General features: G+C 45.8%; 3 protein-coding genes across 3 annotated transcripts in view; 1 reads left to right on the top strand and 2 right to left on the bottom strand.

Moving 5' to 3' along the window:
* Positions 1 to 5,704, top strand: part of slc30a5 (solute carrier family 30 member 5) — an 8,053-nt gene extending 2,349 nt beyond the window's left edge. Inside the window, exons 6-16 of the mRNA XM_030084702.1 lie at positions 346 to 433; positions 558 to 634; positions 715 to 885; positions 968 to 1,256; positions 1,348 to 1,556; positions 2,608 to 2,765; positions 2,858 to 2,987; positions 3,827 to 4,094; positions 4,169 to 4,395; positions 5,198 to 5,326; positions 5,418 to 5,704. Of these exons, the coding sequence (XP_029940562.1) occupies positions 346 to 433; positions 558 to 634; positions 715 to 885; positions 968 to 1,256; positions 1,348 to 1,556; positions 2,608 to 2,765; positions 2,858 to 2,987; positions 3,827 to 4,094; positions 4,169 to 4,395; positions 5,198 to 5,326; positions 5,418 to 5,588 (1,917 nt within the window). The 3' untranslated portion in view covers positions 5,589 to 5,704. The remainder of the gene's footprint in view (positions 1 to 345; positions 434 to 557; positions 635 to 714; positions 886 to 967; positions 1,257 to 1,347; positions 1,557 to 2,607; positions 2,766 to 2,857; positions 2,988 to 3,826; positions 4,095 to 4,168; positions 4,396 to 5,197; positions 5,327 to 5,417) is intronic.
* LOC115382817 (zinc finger protein 391-like) overlaps positions 1 to 6,423 on the bottom strand; it is a 20,704-nt gene extending 14,281 nt beyond the window's left edge. Inside the window, exon 1 of the mRNA XM_030084730.1 lies at positions 6,415 to 6,423. The gene's annotated coding sequence lies outside the window, so the exon portion shown is untranslated. The remainder of the gene's footprint in view (positions 1 to 6,414) is intronic.
* On the bottom strand, positions 5,793 to 19,699 carry mamdc2b (MAM domain containing 2b). The gene is made up of 15 exons (XM_030084703.1): positions 19,502 to 19,699; positions 19,252 to 19,362; positions 14,357 to 14,661; positions 12,605 to 12,689; positions 12,331 to 12,468; positions 11,593 to 11,870; positions 10,386 to 10,479; positions 10,149 to 10,295; positions 8,916 to 9,035; positions 8,701 to 8,846; positions 8,314 to 8,410; positions 7,915 to 8,073; positions 7,573 to 7,826; positions 6,219 to 6,303; positions 5,793 to 6,138 (listed from the first exon to the last, which is right to left on the bottom strand). The coding sequence occupies exons 1-15, from the start codon at positions 19,530 to 19,532 to the stop codon at positions 6,092 to 6,094; spliced, it is 2,097 nt and encodes a 698-aa protein (XP_029940563.1). The 5' UTR covers positions 19,533 to 19,699; the 3' UTR covers positions 5,793 to 6,091.

The raw sequence follows: 19,699 nt of genomic DNA, 5'->3' as shown, positions 1-19,699 counted from the left end.
AGCAGCTGTAAACAGCTATGTGTCTAAAGTGGGAAAATCTATGGAAAAAAGAGGAGTGATCTCTAAAACAAGGCCATAAAAGCTCATAATGTTATAAAATTGTTATGAAATGTTAAGAAAATTTACCTGACACTTAATGAACGTGGCCTCAGTTTTTGTATGTATGGCTTTTTTTCCCCCCATTTCAGAGCTTTTTTATGTTTAACGGCTCCAGACAAAAATTATTTGGTGGAAAAACCTGAAAACTGCTTGAAAAAAATGCCTCACTTTGAATTTCATTGAGTTCGATGTGAGTTTGTGTTGGATTTAGTGTTTCACCAGACTGATGTTGTGATTTGTCTGCAGACGAGAGGCGCCGCGTTCTTCATCATCGCCGTCATCTCCCTCCTCCTGTTTGACAATGACGATCTCATGGCCAAGATGGCCGAGCACCGTATCCTTCCAGGCTGCAGCTTCATCTGCTGCTACGTCTGCTGTGTGTGTGTGTGTATGTGTGTGTGTGTGTGTGTGTGTTTAACTGGGATCTGTCTGTTTGCCTTGACTCCGCCTGAACTCAGCTGAAGGACATCACGACAGCGCGCTCACCCACTTCCTCTACACGGCCATTTCTTTCCTGGGAGTGGCGGATCACAAAGTAAAGCCGCCCCGGGCGCCCCGCCCTTTTGTCTGTGTGTTTATGTGGAGGCTCCACTTGTTCCCTCTCTGTCTCGTCAGGGTGGCGTCGTGCTGCTGGTGGCCTCTCTGTGTCTGAAGGTGGGGTTCCACACCGTCTCCAGGAAGTTGTCCGTGGAGATCGGCGGAGCCAAGCGCCTCTACGCCCTCGACAACCTGGTGTCGGCGGCGGTGCTGCTGCCCTGGGTCGTCGTGCTGTCAGTGAGCACAGAGGTGAGTTCACACATCGCGTCCAAGAAAAATAGCGACCTGAAATCCTCCCCGCCCTGACCGTTTTTGCTCGTCTCTCCCTCAGAGCAAGGTGGAGTCATGGTCCTCCCTCATCCTGCCTTTCGGGATGATCATCTTCTCCGTCATGATCCTGGAGTTCTACGTGGAGGCCGTCTGCAACGCCAAGATGGAGACACCGCGCTGCGCCCGCTACGGCGCCGTCTCCCTCTTCCTCAGCGGCCTGCTGCTCGCCAACTTCTGGACCCACCCGCTGACCGACCAGCTGCGCTCCATGAGCAAGCCTCCGCAGCAGCTCAGCACGGAGCACGTCCTCTCCGGCGGCGTGCTCGTCAGCGCCGTCTTCTTCATCATGTGTGAGTCGTCGTGGATTCCTCCACACTTTATTTTTTTCTTTTTTTTAAATGCGGCGTCCACACAGAATGATTAACCCGGATCCCTCCGCAGCGTCCAGCATCCTCTCGTCCCCGTCGAAGAAGGGCCAGAAGGGCACGCTGGTGGGCTACTCCCCCGAAGGCACGCCGCTCTATAACTTCATGGGCGACGCCCTGCAGCACACGTCCCAGTCGCTCCCTCGGTTCATCAAAGACTCCTTGAAGCAGATCCTGGAGGAGTACGACTCCCGGCAGATCTTCTACTTCCTCTGTCTCAACCTGGTGGGTCGCGGGGTGATGTCCGGTCTCGTTATCAGGCCTCCTGCGGAGGTCACTCGGTTAAAGCTAGGCGCTCTAGCATCACTGTCAGGATCGGTATCCAGGAGTGGTGCTGAGAAATGTTATGGTGTAAATGGGACTTAGCTGTGCTTCTCTTTAGTCTCCTCTTTTAGTCTTTTATTCACATTTTATTGTGCGTTTCTTAAAGGTTCTTTGTGTTGAATCACTGTAAATGATCATCAGTTCAGATATATTGAACATACAATCAGAGATTGAATCTTTCTGAGTAATAATGCACCATACACAGCAAAACCTTTATATGAAATGTATTCATTTTTACATGGAGCTTTATGTTTCCATGTCTTTTTTACATAGAGTAAATCATTAATTCATATTTCTAAGCATAAAAGCAAACACAGCTCCTTTTATATCCATAATAAGAAGAAACTTAATACATTTTTTTCTGTTTGAAATAAAAGTAAAGAGGATCTTGTTGAAAATTTTCAATAGTCTGATAACCGGTTTGTTTGCAGTTTGTAATGAAAAAGAAATGGTGTAAGACGCCCCAGCTGCTCTGTGGAGATGATTCAGTCAGTGTGATATTTAACAAATTCATCACTGTAAATATTATAATTCATGGGTTTTTCTACCAAACTGCTGAAAAAAGAAATGTGTAGCTCTCTATATAATGTATATTATTTACATTATGAAATCAATTTGATACATATGTTTTCATTTTTTTTTTTTTTTTTTGGTAAATATTTTTAAGCAACAAAAAAATCAGGAAAAAAGGAGTTCTTTTTTTTATATTAATCAGGTCAAAAAAACGGACTCTCAGAAAACAGCCCCACATCCCGTCACTGTGATTTACTAACAAGTTAATGTTTTGTACCTTTTGACATGTTGAAAAAATATGTTGAAGAAACTGACTTCAGAGTGAAGCTGTAATAAGGGTCTTCTTCGTTGCCGTTCTGATAATAAATCCAGGATGTGCAGGTTGGGCTGTGTGGAGTTGGCTCGCGTTAAGATGGCCGCTCTGTGTTCTTTCTTCCAGGCCTTCACCTTCGTGGAGCTGTTTTATGGCGTCTGGACCAACAGCCTGGGTCTGATCTCTGACGGCTTCCACATGTTGTTCGACTGCTCCGCTCTGGTCCTCGGCCTGTTCGCTGCTCTCATGACCCGCTGGAAGGCCACCAGGATCTTCTCCTACGGGTAGAGTCCAACTTCAGCTGGAAAAAAAATTAAAAAGAACACTCCGGACCCAGACTGAGGCTTACGAGAAATAAACTCCTGCTCCGTTTCAGGTACGGACGGGTGGAGATCCTCTCCGGATTCATCAACGGCCTCTTCCTGATGGTCATCGCCTTCTTTGTCTTCGTGGAGTCGGTCACTCGTTTGTTAGATCCTCCAAACATCAACACAGACATGCTGACTGTGAGTAAACTCCTCCTGCCACTGAGGAAATATCTACAGACCGATCGGTCTTCAGTTTTTACCTTTTAAGATAATTCGGCCTTCAGAAGTTTCCTTGACTTTTCTCTGTATTTTGCACCAGACGGTTTCATTTAAATTGGCTTTATGTTGATGTTATAGTCATCAATCAATCAGTTCCGAAGTTGAATTTAAAGTCATTGTTGAAGTTTCAGCATCATCACTTCCTGCAGTCACTGATTTCTCACCAGAGCGTCTTGATTGGGAATCAAACACAGAGAAAGGATTTCCTTTTTGACCTTGTTGGATTTTCTTTAAACATAAAGCGCCATGTACAGTTTTCAAAGTGAAAAAAGCCCTAAGCCTAATTATTTAATTAATCTAATTTTTGTACTTTTATCAGTTCAAATGGCCCGATTCGGCCCGCTGCCCGGCCGATTCTCGCTCACAGGCCATGTATTTCACCCCCCTTGGTGGAAAATGAAACAGGTTTAATACATTCAGAGACACATCTTTGGCTCTGCTTCACACAGACTGACTTAAAAATGCGATGCGGGCGGCGTTGTCTCCCGTTACAAACATCTGCCGAGCACATGCGCCGTTTCTGAGTCTGTAAAGGTCAGGAGTCAAACATCCGCAGCATGAAGTCAAACGAGGTGAAATAAACCGGGATCGGGCCACGCGTCAGAAAGAGTCAAAGTTAGATGGTTCAGAGCGCAACATCCAGCTGAACTCGCTGTAGATTGATCTCATAGGGCAGTAATATTCAACCTGAGTTCTGGGACCTTTGAGGTCTGAGTTTTAGCGTGACCCGATGACCCCGTGACCTCTGTGCTCTGCAGCCGGTGTCCGTCGGCGGCCTGCTGGTCAACCTGGTGGGGATCTGCGCTTTCAGCCACGCCCACTCCCACGGAGGCAAGAGCTGCTCGGGGCACGACCACGGACACTCGCACCACGGACACTCCCACGGCGAGCACAGCCACGGGGGTCATGGTCACGGAGGTCACGGAGGTCACGGGGGTCACGGCCACTCCCACGCATCGCACGGACACGGCGGACACGGACATTCCCACGGCTCGGGAGGTGGAGGCATGAACGCCAACATGCGAGGTGAGTGTCTGTCGGCGCGCCGGCGAGGCGCGTTGGATGCGTGTCCCCCTCACGTGCTGCCCTTCCGCCCGCAGGAGTCTTCCTCCACGTCCTGGCCGACACGCTGGGCAGCGTGGGCGTCATCATCTCCACCATCCTCATCCGGCAGTTCGGCTGGCTCATCGCTGACCCCATCTGCTCGCTCTTCATCGCCACGCTCATCTTCCTGAGCGTCATCCCGCTGCTGAAGGACGCCTGCGAGGTTCTCCTGCTGCGGACTCCTCCAGAACACGAGAAGGACCTGAACGGCGCGCTGGAAAAGGTCAGAGGTCACACAGTCCTGACGCCGTCCAGCCTAAGATCAGACTGCACGGCGAGGATTTATAGATTTCTTCAACAAAGGAAAAACACTTCAGAAAATTGGTTTACATCATTGATTATGTCTTTAGTCATGCTAGCTATGAGTTCCAGTTTTTTAAACAGTTTAGAAAAGGAAAAACTTTAAAACAAAAACAGTCTGTTTTGGATCTCCATGAATTAAAGCTGAAATTGTAACAAATAAAACAAAGAAGCTTGAGTTACTTAGGTTTATTAAACAAAATATATAAAAGTTATTTTTCTAATTAACTTCAAGTCTTCTAAGCAATCCTTTTTGGGTTTTTTTTTTTTACATTTCCAATTCATATGAAACAGCTTCAGCATCAACATGAGAAAATTAAATAAAGCTGAGTTGAATTGAATTGAAAATTAGTAGTTTGCCTTGTAATACCACTTTGACCACTAGATGGTGTAGTTGAGTCTGTCTTTAACTTAGGAAAACTTAATTCCAGCCGAGTAATGACTGCTCTTCTCAAAATGAACTAACTGCAGATTAAAACAAACAGCTGCTAATTCTGTTCTTTACAGTGAACTGATGTTATTGAGATACAGTTTATCTTGTAATCCCACCTTTTACCACCAGGTGGTGTATTGAATCATGCAGTTGGTCCGGGAAAAAAGGATGTAGTGTTTCATTCATTTGTAGTTACTATTACTGATTCAATCTAATGTAAACTGATATAAAATGTATTTATATTACGATGGAACAAAAATTATTTTCAAATTTTTTCCAAACTTTGTTTCAGATCGAGAAGATCGAAGGAGTTTTGTCATACAGGGATCCTCATTTCTGGAGGCATTCGGCCAGCATGATCGCCGGGACCATCCACCTGCAGATCATGTCCGACGTGGTGGAGCAGAGGATCATCCAGCAGGTCGGCTCCCGGGCTCCGCTGCAGACTCCACCCGCCGCCGTTCTCTCTTCTCTTCTTTAAACGAATCTCCGTGTTTCCGCCGCCGCCGCAGGTGACGGCCATCCTGAAAGACGCCGGGGTGAACAACCTGTCGGTGCAGGTGGAGAAGGAGGCGTACTTCCAGCACATGTCGGGACTGAGCACCGGCTTCCACGAAGTCCTGGCCATGACTCAGCAGATGGAGTCCATGAAATACCTCAACGACGGGACGTGTATCATGTGACGCCCGTCGGAGGGACCAAATGAAACTTTGCAACGGTTTAACGCTCAGTTCTCTTTTCCATTGAATTGTACAGTCTATGTAAGTGTTTGAAATAAATTTGAATATATTGCCTTCATTGTAGTGTTTTTTTTTTCAGCCATCAAAGATCAAAAGTAACCTTTATTACCATCAATTATTCAGTCAGGCGGAGGTGTTGAAGGACCTTGTTGCTTTATTTGAGCAGTGAGCATTAATCTAATGCATATAAATGTGAAGAAAAGCACCACTGAGCAGCTCCCGCGCCGCTACAGTGCAGCCAGGAGAGGCCGCCGTGACGCCACCGATATGTTCTGCTCTGTACAACTACTTCGCCTTTCCTTTGTCCACATGTTCAGACAGACGTCAGACAGTCAGGAGTCGACAACGCTTTTCAGTCGTCTACGATGTGCAAAACAACCATTGGGGGGGCACTGGGGGGTGGGGGGTTCATGCATCCTACGCTGCTGTTTCAGTCCTTCGTCCTTCTACTCGATCTCGTTGGAGGATCCCACCGTGGCCCGGATCTCCATTTCTGCAGGAAGAAATGAATCGTTCACTCGGTTTTTCTTCTTCCCTTAAAAAACCCGTCCGACGCGACCGACGGCTGGTTACCTGGACAAGGCCCGCCTTCCAAGACGATGTCGTCGATGGCGATGTCGCTCCTCACCGAGGAACCGCGAATGGCTTCAAACACGATCTGCGACACGAACACGAGCAGTCAGGCCAGTTACACAATCCAACTTCGTCATCTGGCCACACTAATGTCCGTGGACTCTCCATTGCTGGCGTTTCCGTGAAAACACAAAACCTCTCTGAAACAAAAATTATACCATTTCACTTAAAACATTGTGTGATCAGTCAATTACTGTTTTCCTGAAGTTGTTATTTATGTGGTATTCAAACCATTAAAAAGTTGCACAGCTGCTGTCTCTGCCTGCTCTCACTGATTTAACTGTTGCTGTTTCATTAAATGCTAATTTATCCTGGACCACTTCCCTCCTAGTAACTCTAATATACACATTTCTGGACGGCTCATGTTGGTTCCCTCTGTTTTAGCTATTCAATTTTCTACTTTTATTTAAATTGTGTTTTTTAAAATGTTAAAAAATTGAACTGAGCATCTTCATGACTCCTTTTAAAGATGCCCGTTATGCAAAATACCCTCCAAAATCCTCTATTTGCATCTTTCAGCATGATTTTACATTCACATCCCGTGATGCAAACACAGGTTTGGAGTTTCCTTTTAACTGAAGGGAACCAAGAACGACCTCCACACAATTTGTGACCCAAACCCTGAAATACCAGATTTTCTGGAGAAAAGAAAACTATTTTCTGTTATAAAAAATCAAAATTGCTAGCTTGATGTCAGCAGTCACTATCTGGAGCGTGGAGACCGCTCCGCCTCCCAGCCCTCCTTCCGGATCTCCCAGTAAGTCACCTGGAAACAGACCCAGCTCCCCGAGAGGCCTCTCCAGAGCTTCCAGAGGAGCCAGCTGATCTCGTGAGGGTGTTTTACAGTGAAGCGCAATCAGACGCCTTCCTGTTGTCGTTCCACATTTTACTGAGAGGAAAAACCAAACCGCAGCAGCTGAGCTGGAGGTGTTGGTCCTCTCCCTCCTGGTCGGTCCAGAACTAAACCCACGGGGCGTGCTCACGCAGGCTGTTCCCTGTTTCTGTCCTCTCAGAAGTTCATTCAGTTGGCAGATAATATTTGTTCACCAGCTTCTTCCAACGGTTCGAGTGTGGGAAGCGAGGATCCACGCTCCAAATGTGGAAATCACCCAAGAAGCAGATCCCTCCGCTTTTCAGACTCGTTATGTGTTCCATGTGTATTCCTCTGGGTTTATAAGTACGCACGTAAATAGATTTTCTTTGCACGTATCTGTTTTTTAGTATTTTTTGACATATCTGGATTAAATTAATAATTCTATTTGCATTCTTTGAGAAAGGCGGCGCTCTCTCTTGCCTGATGCTGGCTGTCACACCGGTACTCCACTTGGGCGCGGAGCCAGGCCACGCTCTGCTCGCCGCCGAGCTGCCACACCACCTCGTCCTCGCCGTCCCTGTCCACGTGCACGCGCAGCTGGCCCGTGCCCGAGCCGTACATGTGGTAGAAGAAGCGCAGGCAGTGGGGGCCCCGGGTCCCCCGGATGGGGCGGGACCGCAGCCGGCTGCTCTGACCGGGCAGCAGCGGCGACGCCTCCAGGTACAGGTAGTATCCTGTCACACAGAGGACGGGGTGAGGTGAGGAGGGGGGTAGTGCGGGGCTTGTTTTAGTGCAGAGATGAGCCGAAGAGGCGGCGCTCACCCAGCCCCGTGGTGTGGTCCCCTCGGGGCCCCGTGTAGGAGGTCGGTGTGGGCCCTCGCCTCCACTCCCAGTCCACAGTGTCGCTCTGTTTGTCCTGAGAGTAGCCGCACAGCCCGGCCTCGAAGTCACAGCATCCTGGGAGGGGAGACGGAGACGAGCCTGGAGACAGGAACCAGCAGAGGAATCAGACTCCTCACTCCGAATCGGACACGAACTCTTCCAATCCAGTTTTTTTCCCATGAGAGGAAATTTAGGTGAATTAAGTCATCATTCTTGAAATGATCGGCTCCAGTTCTCATGAATCCTGCTGGGAGAGAGTCGAACGTTGACACGATCAAGACAACAGACCGCAGTAACGTCACGAGGTCTTTAATGCTGTGAGTGGGTTTGAGGCTTTACCTGCAGTCAGCTCGCAGTCTCCCAGACTCATGGAGAAGTCGTCCAGAGCCACGGAGCCGCAGTCCCAGAAGCTCCTGCACGTGCTGACGAAAACCACCTGAACACAAGAGAGACGCCTCGGTGAGACTCGGGAAATCTTCTTCTTCTCACAGGCGGTAATCATTCACAGATGAACGGAGACAGCGCCGGAGAGAGACAGCTCCTGTAGTTCGACTCTTAAATCTCACATGGGATGAAAAGAAATCGTGAGGATTGTGAAATGACTGCGTGAGTGAAGTGAGGAACAAAAGAGCTTTTCACTTTTCTTTCACTTTTTGAAAACGACATGGTAGGTGGAACTTCCTGTCCCTCTGTTGTTGGCATTACTTCCACTTCCTGTGCTCTGACCTTTGCCGGCTCAGTTGTCTGGAAGCTGGTTTCCGCTGCGATCCAGATTCCCCTGGACTTCTCCCCCTGAGTCCAGATCTTCTCCTGGCGGCCGCTGTGCGGCTGCAGCAGGTAGACCGTGAGCGCCCGGTCCGTCTGGTTGAACCCTGCGGAGACAGGATCCGGCTCAGGCTCCGCGCTGGCGGATTCCTACCGATCTGGCCGCCGCCACTCACCCCTCAGGGAGAAGTAAAACCTCAGGCAGTACTTCATGTTGCCGGGCAGGAGCGGGCCGGTCAGGGCGCTCACGTAGCCGGAGCGCGGGCCCAGGCGGGAGTGGGCCAGCAGGAACGATCCTGGAAGGAGAAGACGCCACAACTTCCTCTCAATCTGCTCGCCATCGGTTTTCCCACCAACGCTCACACCTGCTCATCATCTTGTGGCTTTTTTTTTTTTTACAGTCAACAACTGCTTTGTTTCACTGCTGACTGCTTTGATCTGTGGCCACAAGGGGGCAGTACTGAACACAGTCCTACTTTATCGCTTTGATTCCCTGTGTGACTTCCTTCTACCAAGCACCGAGGCAGTCCTGATGTTTCCTGGTTAACCCTGAGTTTAGCGTCACTTCACTGCTGCTTCCTGGACCAACTTTCAACCATCTGCACCACTTTTTCTTCTTTTGATTGCATGTTGCATTGACAGCTTGCTGGATGTTGCTTTTCAGGATTTTTTCATCATTTTCTCATAGTTTTTTCAGCTTTTGTGCTTCAGACTTCTGGCCTCCTGACACCAGATATGAAGCAATGTTGAGAAAAAAATGATGTGAACTGTCTTCTAGTGCAGCTGGACTTCATCTGATTGTCCAAACATGTGCAGAGTTCAATGCACTGTGCATGAAAATGTGTTTTTGGATGCATTTCAGTCAGTTTGAATATTGTAACTATTGATATCACATAAAACCAAGAAGACGCTCCAATCCGGCCGCCAAACCACAAAGCAAATTGATTAAAAAACTGATTAAAAAAACCAAAAACTGACTTTTTAATAAATTACTTAAGAGTAGTGAACACAACATGATGCTGAGATATCAGTGAGCAGGAAAACAACAAATAAAATTTTCATAGTTTGAACTTAAAGGTTATTATTTAACTGTTTTCCAGCTTCAGTCCACTGAAAATGAAATTGTGCTGAATGCGCGCCCTGAGCTGAAATGTGTTTGACAGAAATGCCGTCCAGCTAAACAAGCTTCTTGAGTTTGTTCAGTCTCCTGCTGAAGCTCCGCTGTGTCTGCTCGTCAGCAGATGGTGGAAACTTTTACTAAAACCAGACAACATCCAAAACCATCAACAAGGAAAGAAATGGAGGAAAAAAGCTGGAGGAGCCACAGAATGATGACTTTAACATGTTTGACTCCGTGACGCTCTGACGGTAAGGCGGCGGACTGATTTCTGAGTGATGGATTTTCCCACCTGCTCCGGTGGTGTGGTCTCCATTCCTGAAGATGTTGGGCTTCACCGACACCCTCCTCCACGACAGCCCCGTCGCCTGGTCCTGGGTGTAGCGGCACAACCCGGACTCGAAGTCACAGTTGGCGATGGAGGGGTCAAAGGTCGGCTCTGTGGGATGAAGGCGGCTGGTGATTTACAGCTTTGTTCTGGGCTCTTGCTTCAAACTGAAGACAGACTGTTGTTATATGTGTCACTCACCAGTGTCTTTACTGCAGAACTCCGGAGAAAAGGAAATGTCATCAAGCGCAACCCGCCCGCCTCTCGGACTGTTAAACGCCACTTCAAAGACCACCTGAAGGCGCAGACAGACGCATGGAGACAGACTCTGGTAAACAAAGCCGCCTGCCATCATCGGCACACTGTGCCAGCATTTTCACTGAGGAGGCTTTAAGTGCATAATAGTGTATAATAATTCTAGCAGAGCGTTAAGTAGAGATAAAGGTAATCCTTAGATCTGCTTCCTTCATAGATGATATTTACTGTGCAGCTGGAGCTCCTTTCAGCACTTAGTGATGATAAACTCACTGAGTTCCTTCACAAAACTCGACTAACTTTATTTTAACACTGTGTTATTGTCTATATTTGTTTTTGTGTTTTTCTTTGTGCCTCCTTCCTTCCTCTTGGTTATCACGTCAAAGCAAATAAGGACTACAATAATATACAAGTCATAGAAATGGTTCAAAACACAACTGCAGTGTCAGGACACAGACTCAAAAGAGGCCGATATTTTAATACTTCTGATTTATGACACCAGAGATGAAACTAGGAATTGGAATTTCTGAGACACCTGGAACTCATCAAAAGGCTTTATAATCACAGGAAGAGGCACAGAGCGTTTCATTTGGCCACATGTTTAACCAGAATATTGGCTAATACACGACTAATTATACATTTGAATACGAATAATAATTCATTGAAATTACTTTCAGGTTTACAAGAATATTTTATCTCACTTGTATATTTGCAGTGGCTGCTTCATTAAACATCTAAATACTTTGAAACCAAAGTTTCAGGTCTCAAGAATTCTAATTTACTTTAAAAAAAAAAATAAAATAAATAAATAAAGAAAAGAGCTGTCGTAACTTCTCAGGATGGTTGAGCGTTGAACTGGCAGCAGATCAGTGGGAGCAGCTCTCAGAGGGGAAGATCAGAGCAGATCTGCAATAACTCAACAATAATGCTTCTCGATGCGAATGTGAGCATAAGTCGAGGAGTTCATCATCTACAGTAAATACTGTCAGGGAAGGAATCTGCGTAAAGGACACAAAGCACTGTTTACTCGTGTGTGTGTGTGTATGTGTGTGTGTGTGTGTGTGCAGGCCCTGTCCTCCATATACAGTGTAGACGACTGTAGCTTTCCTCTGCTTGCTGATTCTGCGCTCACTGTGCGATCGAGCTGTGGTACCTGGACAGAGTACGGCGCCTTCAGGTCCACCTGCGCGGGGATCCACTCCCCCGTGGCGTCGCTCCACTGGCTCTGGCTCTCCGGCCCGGCCCGCCACAGCTCCTGGTACTGGCCCAGGCGGTCCCGGGTGTACACGGAGAACAGGTTCCCCCGCTCCTCGCTGCGCTGGTACTGGAAGCTGAGGCAGCCCGACATGGGCACGGTGGTCAGCGGCGAGACCACCTTGGCCACTTCTTTGAAGGTCTTGGCGTAGACGGAGTCCACGTACATGAAGTGACCTGAGAGAAGTTCACTGGTTCCAGTTTATTCACTAGACGACATTGTGGCTGTTCTCTTATTTTAGCAGGGGTCCAAAGATGGTCAGAATTAGACATATTTAGCAGAGCTGCTCAAATTTACGACCCGCTAGTTCGGTAGTTCCTTGGTGAAAAGCCCAATTTTTAGGAAACGTTCTGGGTTACAGTCCAGTGTCGATAGCGTTTGTTAGCTTTCCTTTGGATTTTTGATTTCAAGTGAAAATTAATCATTTTTGCCTTTTAGTTTCAGAGGATTTTTTGATTTTTTTTTTCACAGGGAACGTTTTTAAAACGATGTCCGCTTCCATGAAAACGAGTAGTTAGCATACCGAGCTACGGGTTAGCCCTGTTGGCTGTTTCTGTAATGAAACCACTCAGGTGGCCGTCAAAAACGGGGCAAAGTGGTTTGTAAGATGGACGGAGGAGCACATTTCCGTCTCACCTGTCCGGTTGTTGTAGGTGTGGTCGTGCTGCATGTCGTTGCTCAGCAGCTGGCCGCCTCCTCCCCCCACGTACCAGTTGACGTTGGCGTTCCACTGGTTGCTGTACCCACACAGGTGAGACTCCTCAAAGTCGCACTCTACAGATCGGACAAACAAGAGATCAGCGCCACGCGGTTTTCGCGCTGCTGTGCGTCGAGTTGAGGAACCGGGCGGTCCTCATCCACAGGAGATTTATTACGTGTGAGACGTGGAGTGAGGCGTGACGTTACCCACCCAGGCAGTAACCGGGGCTGATGTGGATCTCAAATATGGCCACGCTGCTGCCGGCGGCGGGCCCCGGCCGACCCTCGACGACGATCTAATGGACAACACATGTTCAGTAAGACCCTCCACGCCCAGAGATAAGGGGGGAGGCGAGCAGGCAGGACTGAGAGTGAAAACAATGACAGAATCATGAGGTCAAGCGGAGTTTGCTTTAGTCCGAAAACAGATGATTTACTATGATAACATGTAAAGGACATGTAGAATCTTTAAACTTCAGCTTCTTCTAAACAGCACACAGTATTTTAAATGAGGTAAAACTGTCCGTAAGTCACAAGCTACGCTAAGCTAGCCCAGAAGTTCGCACTTCTGCAGCTCCGATTGAAAATAAGAAAAGAAAACTGTAGCTCATTTTATATTATCTTTATATTTTCTTAAGATAAATTCTGGATATGTGAAGGATAAATAAAACTGAGGTAAAATGTTAGCGTAAGGCTAACAACAAGCTAAGTTTCGAAACTGATTTCACTGAGATTATTGACCACTTCATTTAATCTTTACACGACTTGGTTATAAAGATGTGATATTGTTGAAGATTCACTCAAGATCTTTTCAAGATCAAGTGGAAGCTAAAGAGTAAATTTCAAAACTTTATACTGAAAATTCCTCAAAATAACTGTAAAACTTAGACTTATCATAGAAGAACTTTTTAAAGCCCATTGATAGACTACTTTTAAGTGTTCTCATATTAGTCCACTAACATTTTTAACATTTTTGTTAGAAACAAGGGTCAATAAATAAATAATATTTCTATGTCATTCTATATCATTAAAGCACTTAGAACTCAAAAATAATCACTCAATTAGAGGAAAAGTCTTACTGGATGCATTAAAAAAATCTATTAAAAAATATGTTATTTTCAGACTATTGATGTGTTTTGTAATTTTTTTTAAATAGTTGGTTTAAAAAAACAAGATAAAACCAAACATGCAGTAAAAATGTTGGATTAATTGAGAGTCACAGGATTGATTTCTTGATATATCTTGGACTAAACACTTCAGCAGCGAAGCTAACCACATCTTAATCTAATCTTAATCTAAAAACTATCTGAGTTAATCAGTTTGAGATTTGAACAGTTGCTTCTATGTGAAGGTTTCTTTTTCCTGTGGGACGTTGGGAGAAAGCTGCCGCTGGCTGTGAAGTGTGTCTGCGCCTCGCAGGTCTGTGCTGTGAAATGTTTATGCGACGAGGGGCCCACGCCTCGCCCCGGCCCGGCCTGCCATCCCGGAGGTCGCGACCCTGTCAGAGCCGCTCTGCCTCTGCCGGTAACATAAACACGTGCCGTACGATTCCCGCAGAGTTTACAGGATGACGCTGATTGGCCTCCGTCGCGGCCGGTGTGTTTCACCTCAACCCAGTTCTGTCAACTCCACTGCACGCATTTCACCTCTTATATGATCCGTGAAAAGTGCAACCTTTCAGTTACATTTAATTAAAAAAATGTTCTTTTGCTCATGAATACGACGGAGCTCTGGGGAAGTAGTGAATTAAATTCATCATTCTTTGTTTTAAAGAATCAGCCTGTACAGGTGTGTCTTTTAAAGCTAAACTAAGTTTGTATGTTTTAGTGATTTGTGGAGATCGTTGCGTAGTTTCTCCATCGGATGGGCTCGTTTTGTATTCTGATGAGGATGTGGAGCTCAGTGATAAACAGCACAAAGTTTCCGTCTCTAGGAGTAGCAGCAGAGACAGGCGGTCCGTCACCCTGGTGGGCTCGGCGTCGCTGTCCAGGTCCATGCTTGAGATGACCCAGCTGTCGGAGGGGGTCCGGCTGCTCCACAGCGGCCGGTCGAAGCTCCTCCCGCCGGAGCGCTGCAGGACCTCCAGGCTGCCCGAGCCGCTGATCTGGTACACCAGGCGGAGGCAGCTCCACTCCGACTGATCCAGGGCCGGGCTCAGCAGGACCCCCAGCTTCTCCCCGCCGGCCCTGGGGGCCGCTGTGGGTTCCACTGGGGGGTCCTGCAGGGGGGCCTCAGTGAAGTCGTCCGCATCCACGGCCACAAAGCGACCTGTGCACGAAAAACGAAACATTTCTGATGAGTTCTGACTCAGTTGTAGCTACAGAAACATGTTTCAACCGCTTCATTTATCTTTCATTTTCATCCAATGATGACACTATTTAAAGCACTGAACATAATAGTTGAGTACAGCTGCAGAGAATTAAGCTTGTGTTCTGAAAACACGCATTTTTATGCCTTCGCCTTCATTTTCTGGCTGTAGAATTCTATCATTCACTGTGTGTTTCAGAAAGAACTGACTCGCTGGTGCATGGTTCATGTGCACAAGATATGTGTGATTCTGAATAATATTAATGAGATTACTCCATAATATGCTCCCTTTAAAAAAAAAAACTTTTTAATTTAACAAAAAAAGCCTCTAACTCAAAAATGGGTTGCTCTCTGAAAAACAACCCAACAATGGTGCATAACCTTGAAAACCCAGAAATTGGGTTAAAATAATAGCCCTATAACCCAGAAAATGACTTACTCTTTATCCAAACATTCAAATCAACACTAGAGACTCATAAATTGGGTTACCACAATAACCCAAAATAACCCAGCATTTTTGGTGTGTGTGGCTCTTCAGCCTCTCTGTAGCGGCTTCATGAAACGTATTTGTGAATAAACATTTTGCTTTCATTTTTATTTTATGTGTAAACTACACTCATTTTCATCTTTGGCTTATTCTTCGACCTTAAAAAAGGAAAAAAAATCAAAACAGCTTTCCTAAGACTGATAAAATGGTACTCAAAAGTACTGAAAATAATAATAAAGATGGAAAAACAGGCAAAATCACTTTAAACTATCAAAAAAGGCTAAAAAAGCCGATACAACTAGAACTGAAAGCCATTACGAAATACACAACAGCTATATAAACAGATGAAATTTGCTAAAATTGGAAAACAAAATAAAATAATAGGAAAACAAGCACAATAACCTCAAATAACCAACTATCCCAAATGTTTTACTTTTTTTTTAAGTGAAGAAGATACAAAAGCATCACAAAATCATGAAATATCTTTTCACAATAACAGAATAGCGTCAAATTTGAATTGAAATATGAGTCAAACTTCAACATAATTCTCCTTTCAACAATCATTTTATGTGTAAGATACAGTGAAATGTAGAAAAAAATATATGGAATTTGTGCTTAATGTGCATCTGAATTCCCACCGCCTCAGAAAGGTGCACACCTATCTTTATCTATCTAACATTTTCCATTGTTTATCCAGAGTGTGCTGCTTTGAGCATTGACTTTATTAGCAGTTGCTATGCAGAGATGGCTGATTCTGGATAAAAGCTGCAGATTTCCTTTGAAATAAAATGAAAATCTCCACATGTTCTTTGCTAACTCGGGAAAACCCAGACTCTGACTCATTTTGAACAATAAAAATCTTAAACTGTGAGTCTAGTGAAACATCCTCAGCTGGTTCCCGGGTGTTTCTGCACATGTGCGGGAAAGAGTATTGTCAGTGAATGCCTCACGAGTCTTTTCCCTCTCTGGTATATATTTGTATATATCCATGCATGTTCAGGTTTCCAGAACAGGATGTGTAACATCAGGACTCATGTCCTCCGTCTTTCTGATTCGCTGCAACATGAAGTTCACCTCTGCAGCTCTGAGCCTCTCTTCCTGCTCCGAGGGCCTCTGAGCTCTCCTCGCTGATCTGTCATTTATTATCTGTCCCTGGAATGCCCTCCTGCCCCGGGGCTGTTACATCTAAACCGGCACTGAGCTCATTTCTACTCCGTACATGGACGCACCGCTGCGTTTCTTCCTCTTCTCTACGAAAAGCAAGTGACTGCAAATGTTGTTATTTGCACGGATGACTCAATCATCTCTCGATGATCACTTCCACACTGAATCACGTCATGATTCAGTCAATTTTACTTTTTTAGCCTCAGAGATGGAAAAAAAGGAGCACATGAAAAGAGCTTTTATGTATTTGACTCCGCTCTTCTTGTGGCTGCTGCTCAGAACGGGAACAGGGAAAGAAATGAGCAAAGCTCTGAGTGCTCCATTAACGTGCCAGCCACGCTGACCTTTTTGAGAAAGGAAAAAAAGAAGAAAAAAAAAAAGCTGCCGGCAACGGCAACAATGGAAACAGGAAGAGAGAAAGTAGCCGACGTCTCCTGGAGAACGAAGACGAGACGGGCAGGAACAGCAGAGCCAAGGACTGTGGTGAAAAACAAGAGAGTTATTACAGATATAAAGACAGATAGCCTGGATTAGCATCAAGACGAGGGGCTAGCTCGGCCGCTCTGGAGTTTAGAATAAAAGAAAATTAGCTGATGTAGATTTCGGTAACAGAAATGGTGCTTTGTCGATAATGAGGTAAGTATTTCAAAGAACAGCAGAAGGCTAAAAGCAGCTAGCTAAAGCTGCTCAGAGTGAGCTAGAAGTTGGTTCCCAGCAACATGGAAAACACGAGCTGTAAAAAAAAAAAAAAACAGGCGGTTGCGCACTGGAACATTTTACTCATGCGCCCAGCAGTGGAGCAGACTGTTTGAGGTTTAATTCCCAGCAACCTCACCTTGACAACAATGGCACGAGGGGACCGCAGCCAGCTAATGAAACGGCTACGCTACATAATTTCCCTGCGAAACCACAAACTGGCAGCGGTGGACAGCGAAGTGGTTGGAACTCGTATGAGCTATAGCAACTACATCTGTTCTTTCCTGTTCTGTTCCGCGTGTTTTTAGTCCTTCATGTGATGTAAGTGAGAAAGCGTGTAGAGGCCAGTGGTCTGGATTTGGGTTATGTAACCACTGGAGACATGCTCGTACCAACGTATCCAAAGCTGAGATGATACTGAGATGAAACCAAGGGCTTGTCGAATGTCAAAGGGCACCATCTAGTGGACATTAAGATTATGACATGGGCAATAAAGAGAAGTAGCAGAAACTGAGCCAAACGTTCTCGACTCTCACGTGTGCAGAAGAACAGTTTATTACAAACGTGATCCGCAGACGCAGTGTTTCCATCGTCGAGACGGAAATGGTGTCGGGGAATTTTAAGAAAATTGTTTTTTCTCCAGTTTCCTCTAGAAGAAGTCGGAGCATTTCCAAAAAGTTCCACTTTGGGAGCTGTTTTCAAACTGTTGTCTCGTCAGTGGCTCAGACCTCCATGGACCCCAAAAACCCACTGAAAGTTTTGCATTTTCACTTAAAAACATTGTGTAAATGGTTCCTCATGGTGGATGTATAATATTCTGGTTAATTTTATGGTTTTGCCTGAAGCTAAAGAGCTGGAACTGGTGATGTCTAGCTTTGGTCACTTTACGATCTTTCCTGAACGCAGGATGCTTCTGTCACAAAACTACAAAGTGTAGACCCATAGCTGGCTGATTTTTTAATGCCGATGATTCTGCTTACATGTCCTCGGATATGTGTGCTAAACTAGCATCCTCTTAAGTGATTATCGATGAATGTTTCCATTGTTTAACGTGACAGAAAGCCTCAATGCCATTGATACATATTTTGATGGTGAGACGTCTCCTGGAGGTAAAATACTCATATAGACATCAAATGACTGAGTTAACCAAGTCTGCAGTGAGTAGTCGCTTATCTTTACTCCTCCCAGACACTTTCCCCTGTTAAATGTCGGACAGCGATGGCTCGATATATAAAAGTTCATAACCACACAGACTGCTTAAAAAGAAAATGATGGGACTGAAATCCAACAAGTCTAAAAAGTCCGTGATGTTTGGTTAGATTGAAGAAACACTAAGAGTTATTTAGTCTCATCATTTTTTAAGCATGCAAGACTTCTCACAGAGTGCAAAGCTTTCATTGTGTTTTGGGAGTCTGTTTACACTCAATGGAACCTAAAAATGGAATTCTGGGATCCAAGGTGGTTTAGATTTGAGAGTCAATGTAATAACAATCTAACTTCATCTTCTGTATACGAATGTCCTTGTTGTCACCATTGTTCATGTTTATTGCTCTCTGCCCATGTGTGTGTGTTTTCATTCCAAACATAAACAGCAGCACCTACTAGTGGCCCAACATGAGAACTACACCGTTTTAACATTTCTGTCATTTCCATGTCGATGGGCATTGCTTTTAAAACTTTGAGGTGTAGATGTGAACATTTTATGAAACAATAATGCAGAAATTATGCATTTTCATTTGACACATTGTCATGCTAACCAGAGTACCAGATTCCTTCAAAACCCAGACAGCTAAACCAGTTGTTTTGTCTGATTTCTATTAGATTTCAGCCATTGTAGCTGTATTATCCATTCTAACGGTTTAGAATCTGTGTTGAACTGCATGTTACAGAGTCGAAACCTCATGTTTCCAACAAGCCGCAGTGTTTCTACAGCAATACAAGTCATGTAATCTCCAGTCGCTCTACACAAACAGATCTCCTGACGTGGGTGTGAACGGCGCTCATTCATATCAGCTGGAGCACCAAACCAGTGCGGATGCCTAAATGTGTGCGCTCACTGGCTCCAGATGTTGGGAGACACTGGAGTCAATGCGGACCAGATGGCCCTTGCTTTTCAACGGTGCCACACCGAACCTGGGCTGCCAAGGCAGCCAGCACTTGCTGCAGAGCTCCCAGGATGCAGCGTGGCATCGTCTCTCACGCACCGTCTCTGTGCAGGACCCAGCTGTGGAAGTCAGCGTCCGACGTGTACCCGCAGGTGTCGGACTCGAAGCTGCATGAGCCCGGCAGCAGCTGGCTGTGAGCCTGGATGATGGCTTCAAGTGGAGAGAGAGAGAGAGACAGAGAGAGAGACAGGGAGAGAGAGAGAGAGAGAGCCAATGGTGAGAGTGACTCATCTGACTGGCATCGACAAAAACATGCCCTCATCCACCAGGACTGGCACCAAGTCCTCACCAGCAAGAGTCAAGAGGTAGAAGGGAAGCATCGCAGTCTTTCTGTCTTGCAGCAAGAAAAACAGAAGCGGTTCCTAAATCCACTGAGAGAAAGATGCAAAAAGTTTGCAGCAAAGTTAGTTTTCTGAAGGCGTTCCTTGCTCGTGTCGTTGTGAGTGTCTCTCCAGCTTGCAGACTGGCAGCACACTGAAACTCTTCC

The sequence above is a fragment of the Salarias fasciatus genome (assembly GCF_902148845.1).
Source record: "Salarias fasciatus chromosome 7 unlocalized genomic scaffold, fSalaFa1.1 super_scaffold_4, whole genome shotgun sequence".
In the NCBI taxonomy this organism is placed as follows: domain Eukaryota; kingdom Metazoa; phylum Chordata; class Actinopteri; order Blenniiformes; family Blenniidae; genus Salarias; species Salarias fasciatus.
This window is presented reverse-complemented; position numbering and strand designations above follow the sequence as displayed.

What these genes read in the sequence shown, in the direction of transcription:
- mamdc2b (XM_030084703.1), bottom strand. Translation starts at nt 19,532, where the DNA reads ATGCTTCCCTTCTACCTCTTGACTCTTGCTG. An exon ending in GTTCTGCAGTAAAGACACTG is followed by an intron (nt 10,296 to 10,385) that starts GTGAGTGACACA and finishes TTCATCCCACAG; the next exon opens with AGCCGACCTTTGACCCCTCC. An exon ending in AGACAACTGAGCCGGCAAAG is followed by an intron (nt 8,411 to 8,700) that starts GTCAGAGCACAG and finishes TCTTGTGTTCAG; the next exon opens with GTGGTTTTCGTCAGCACGTG.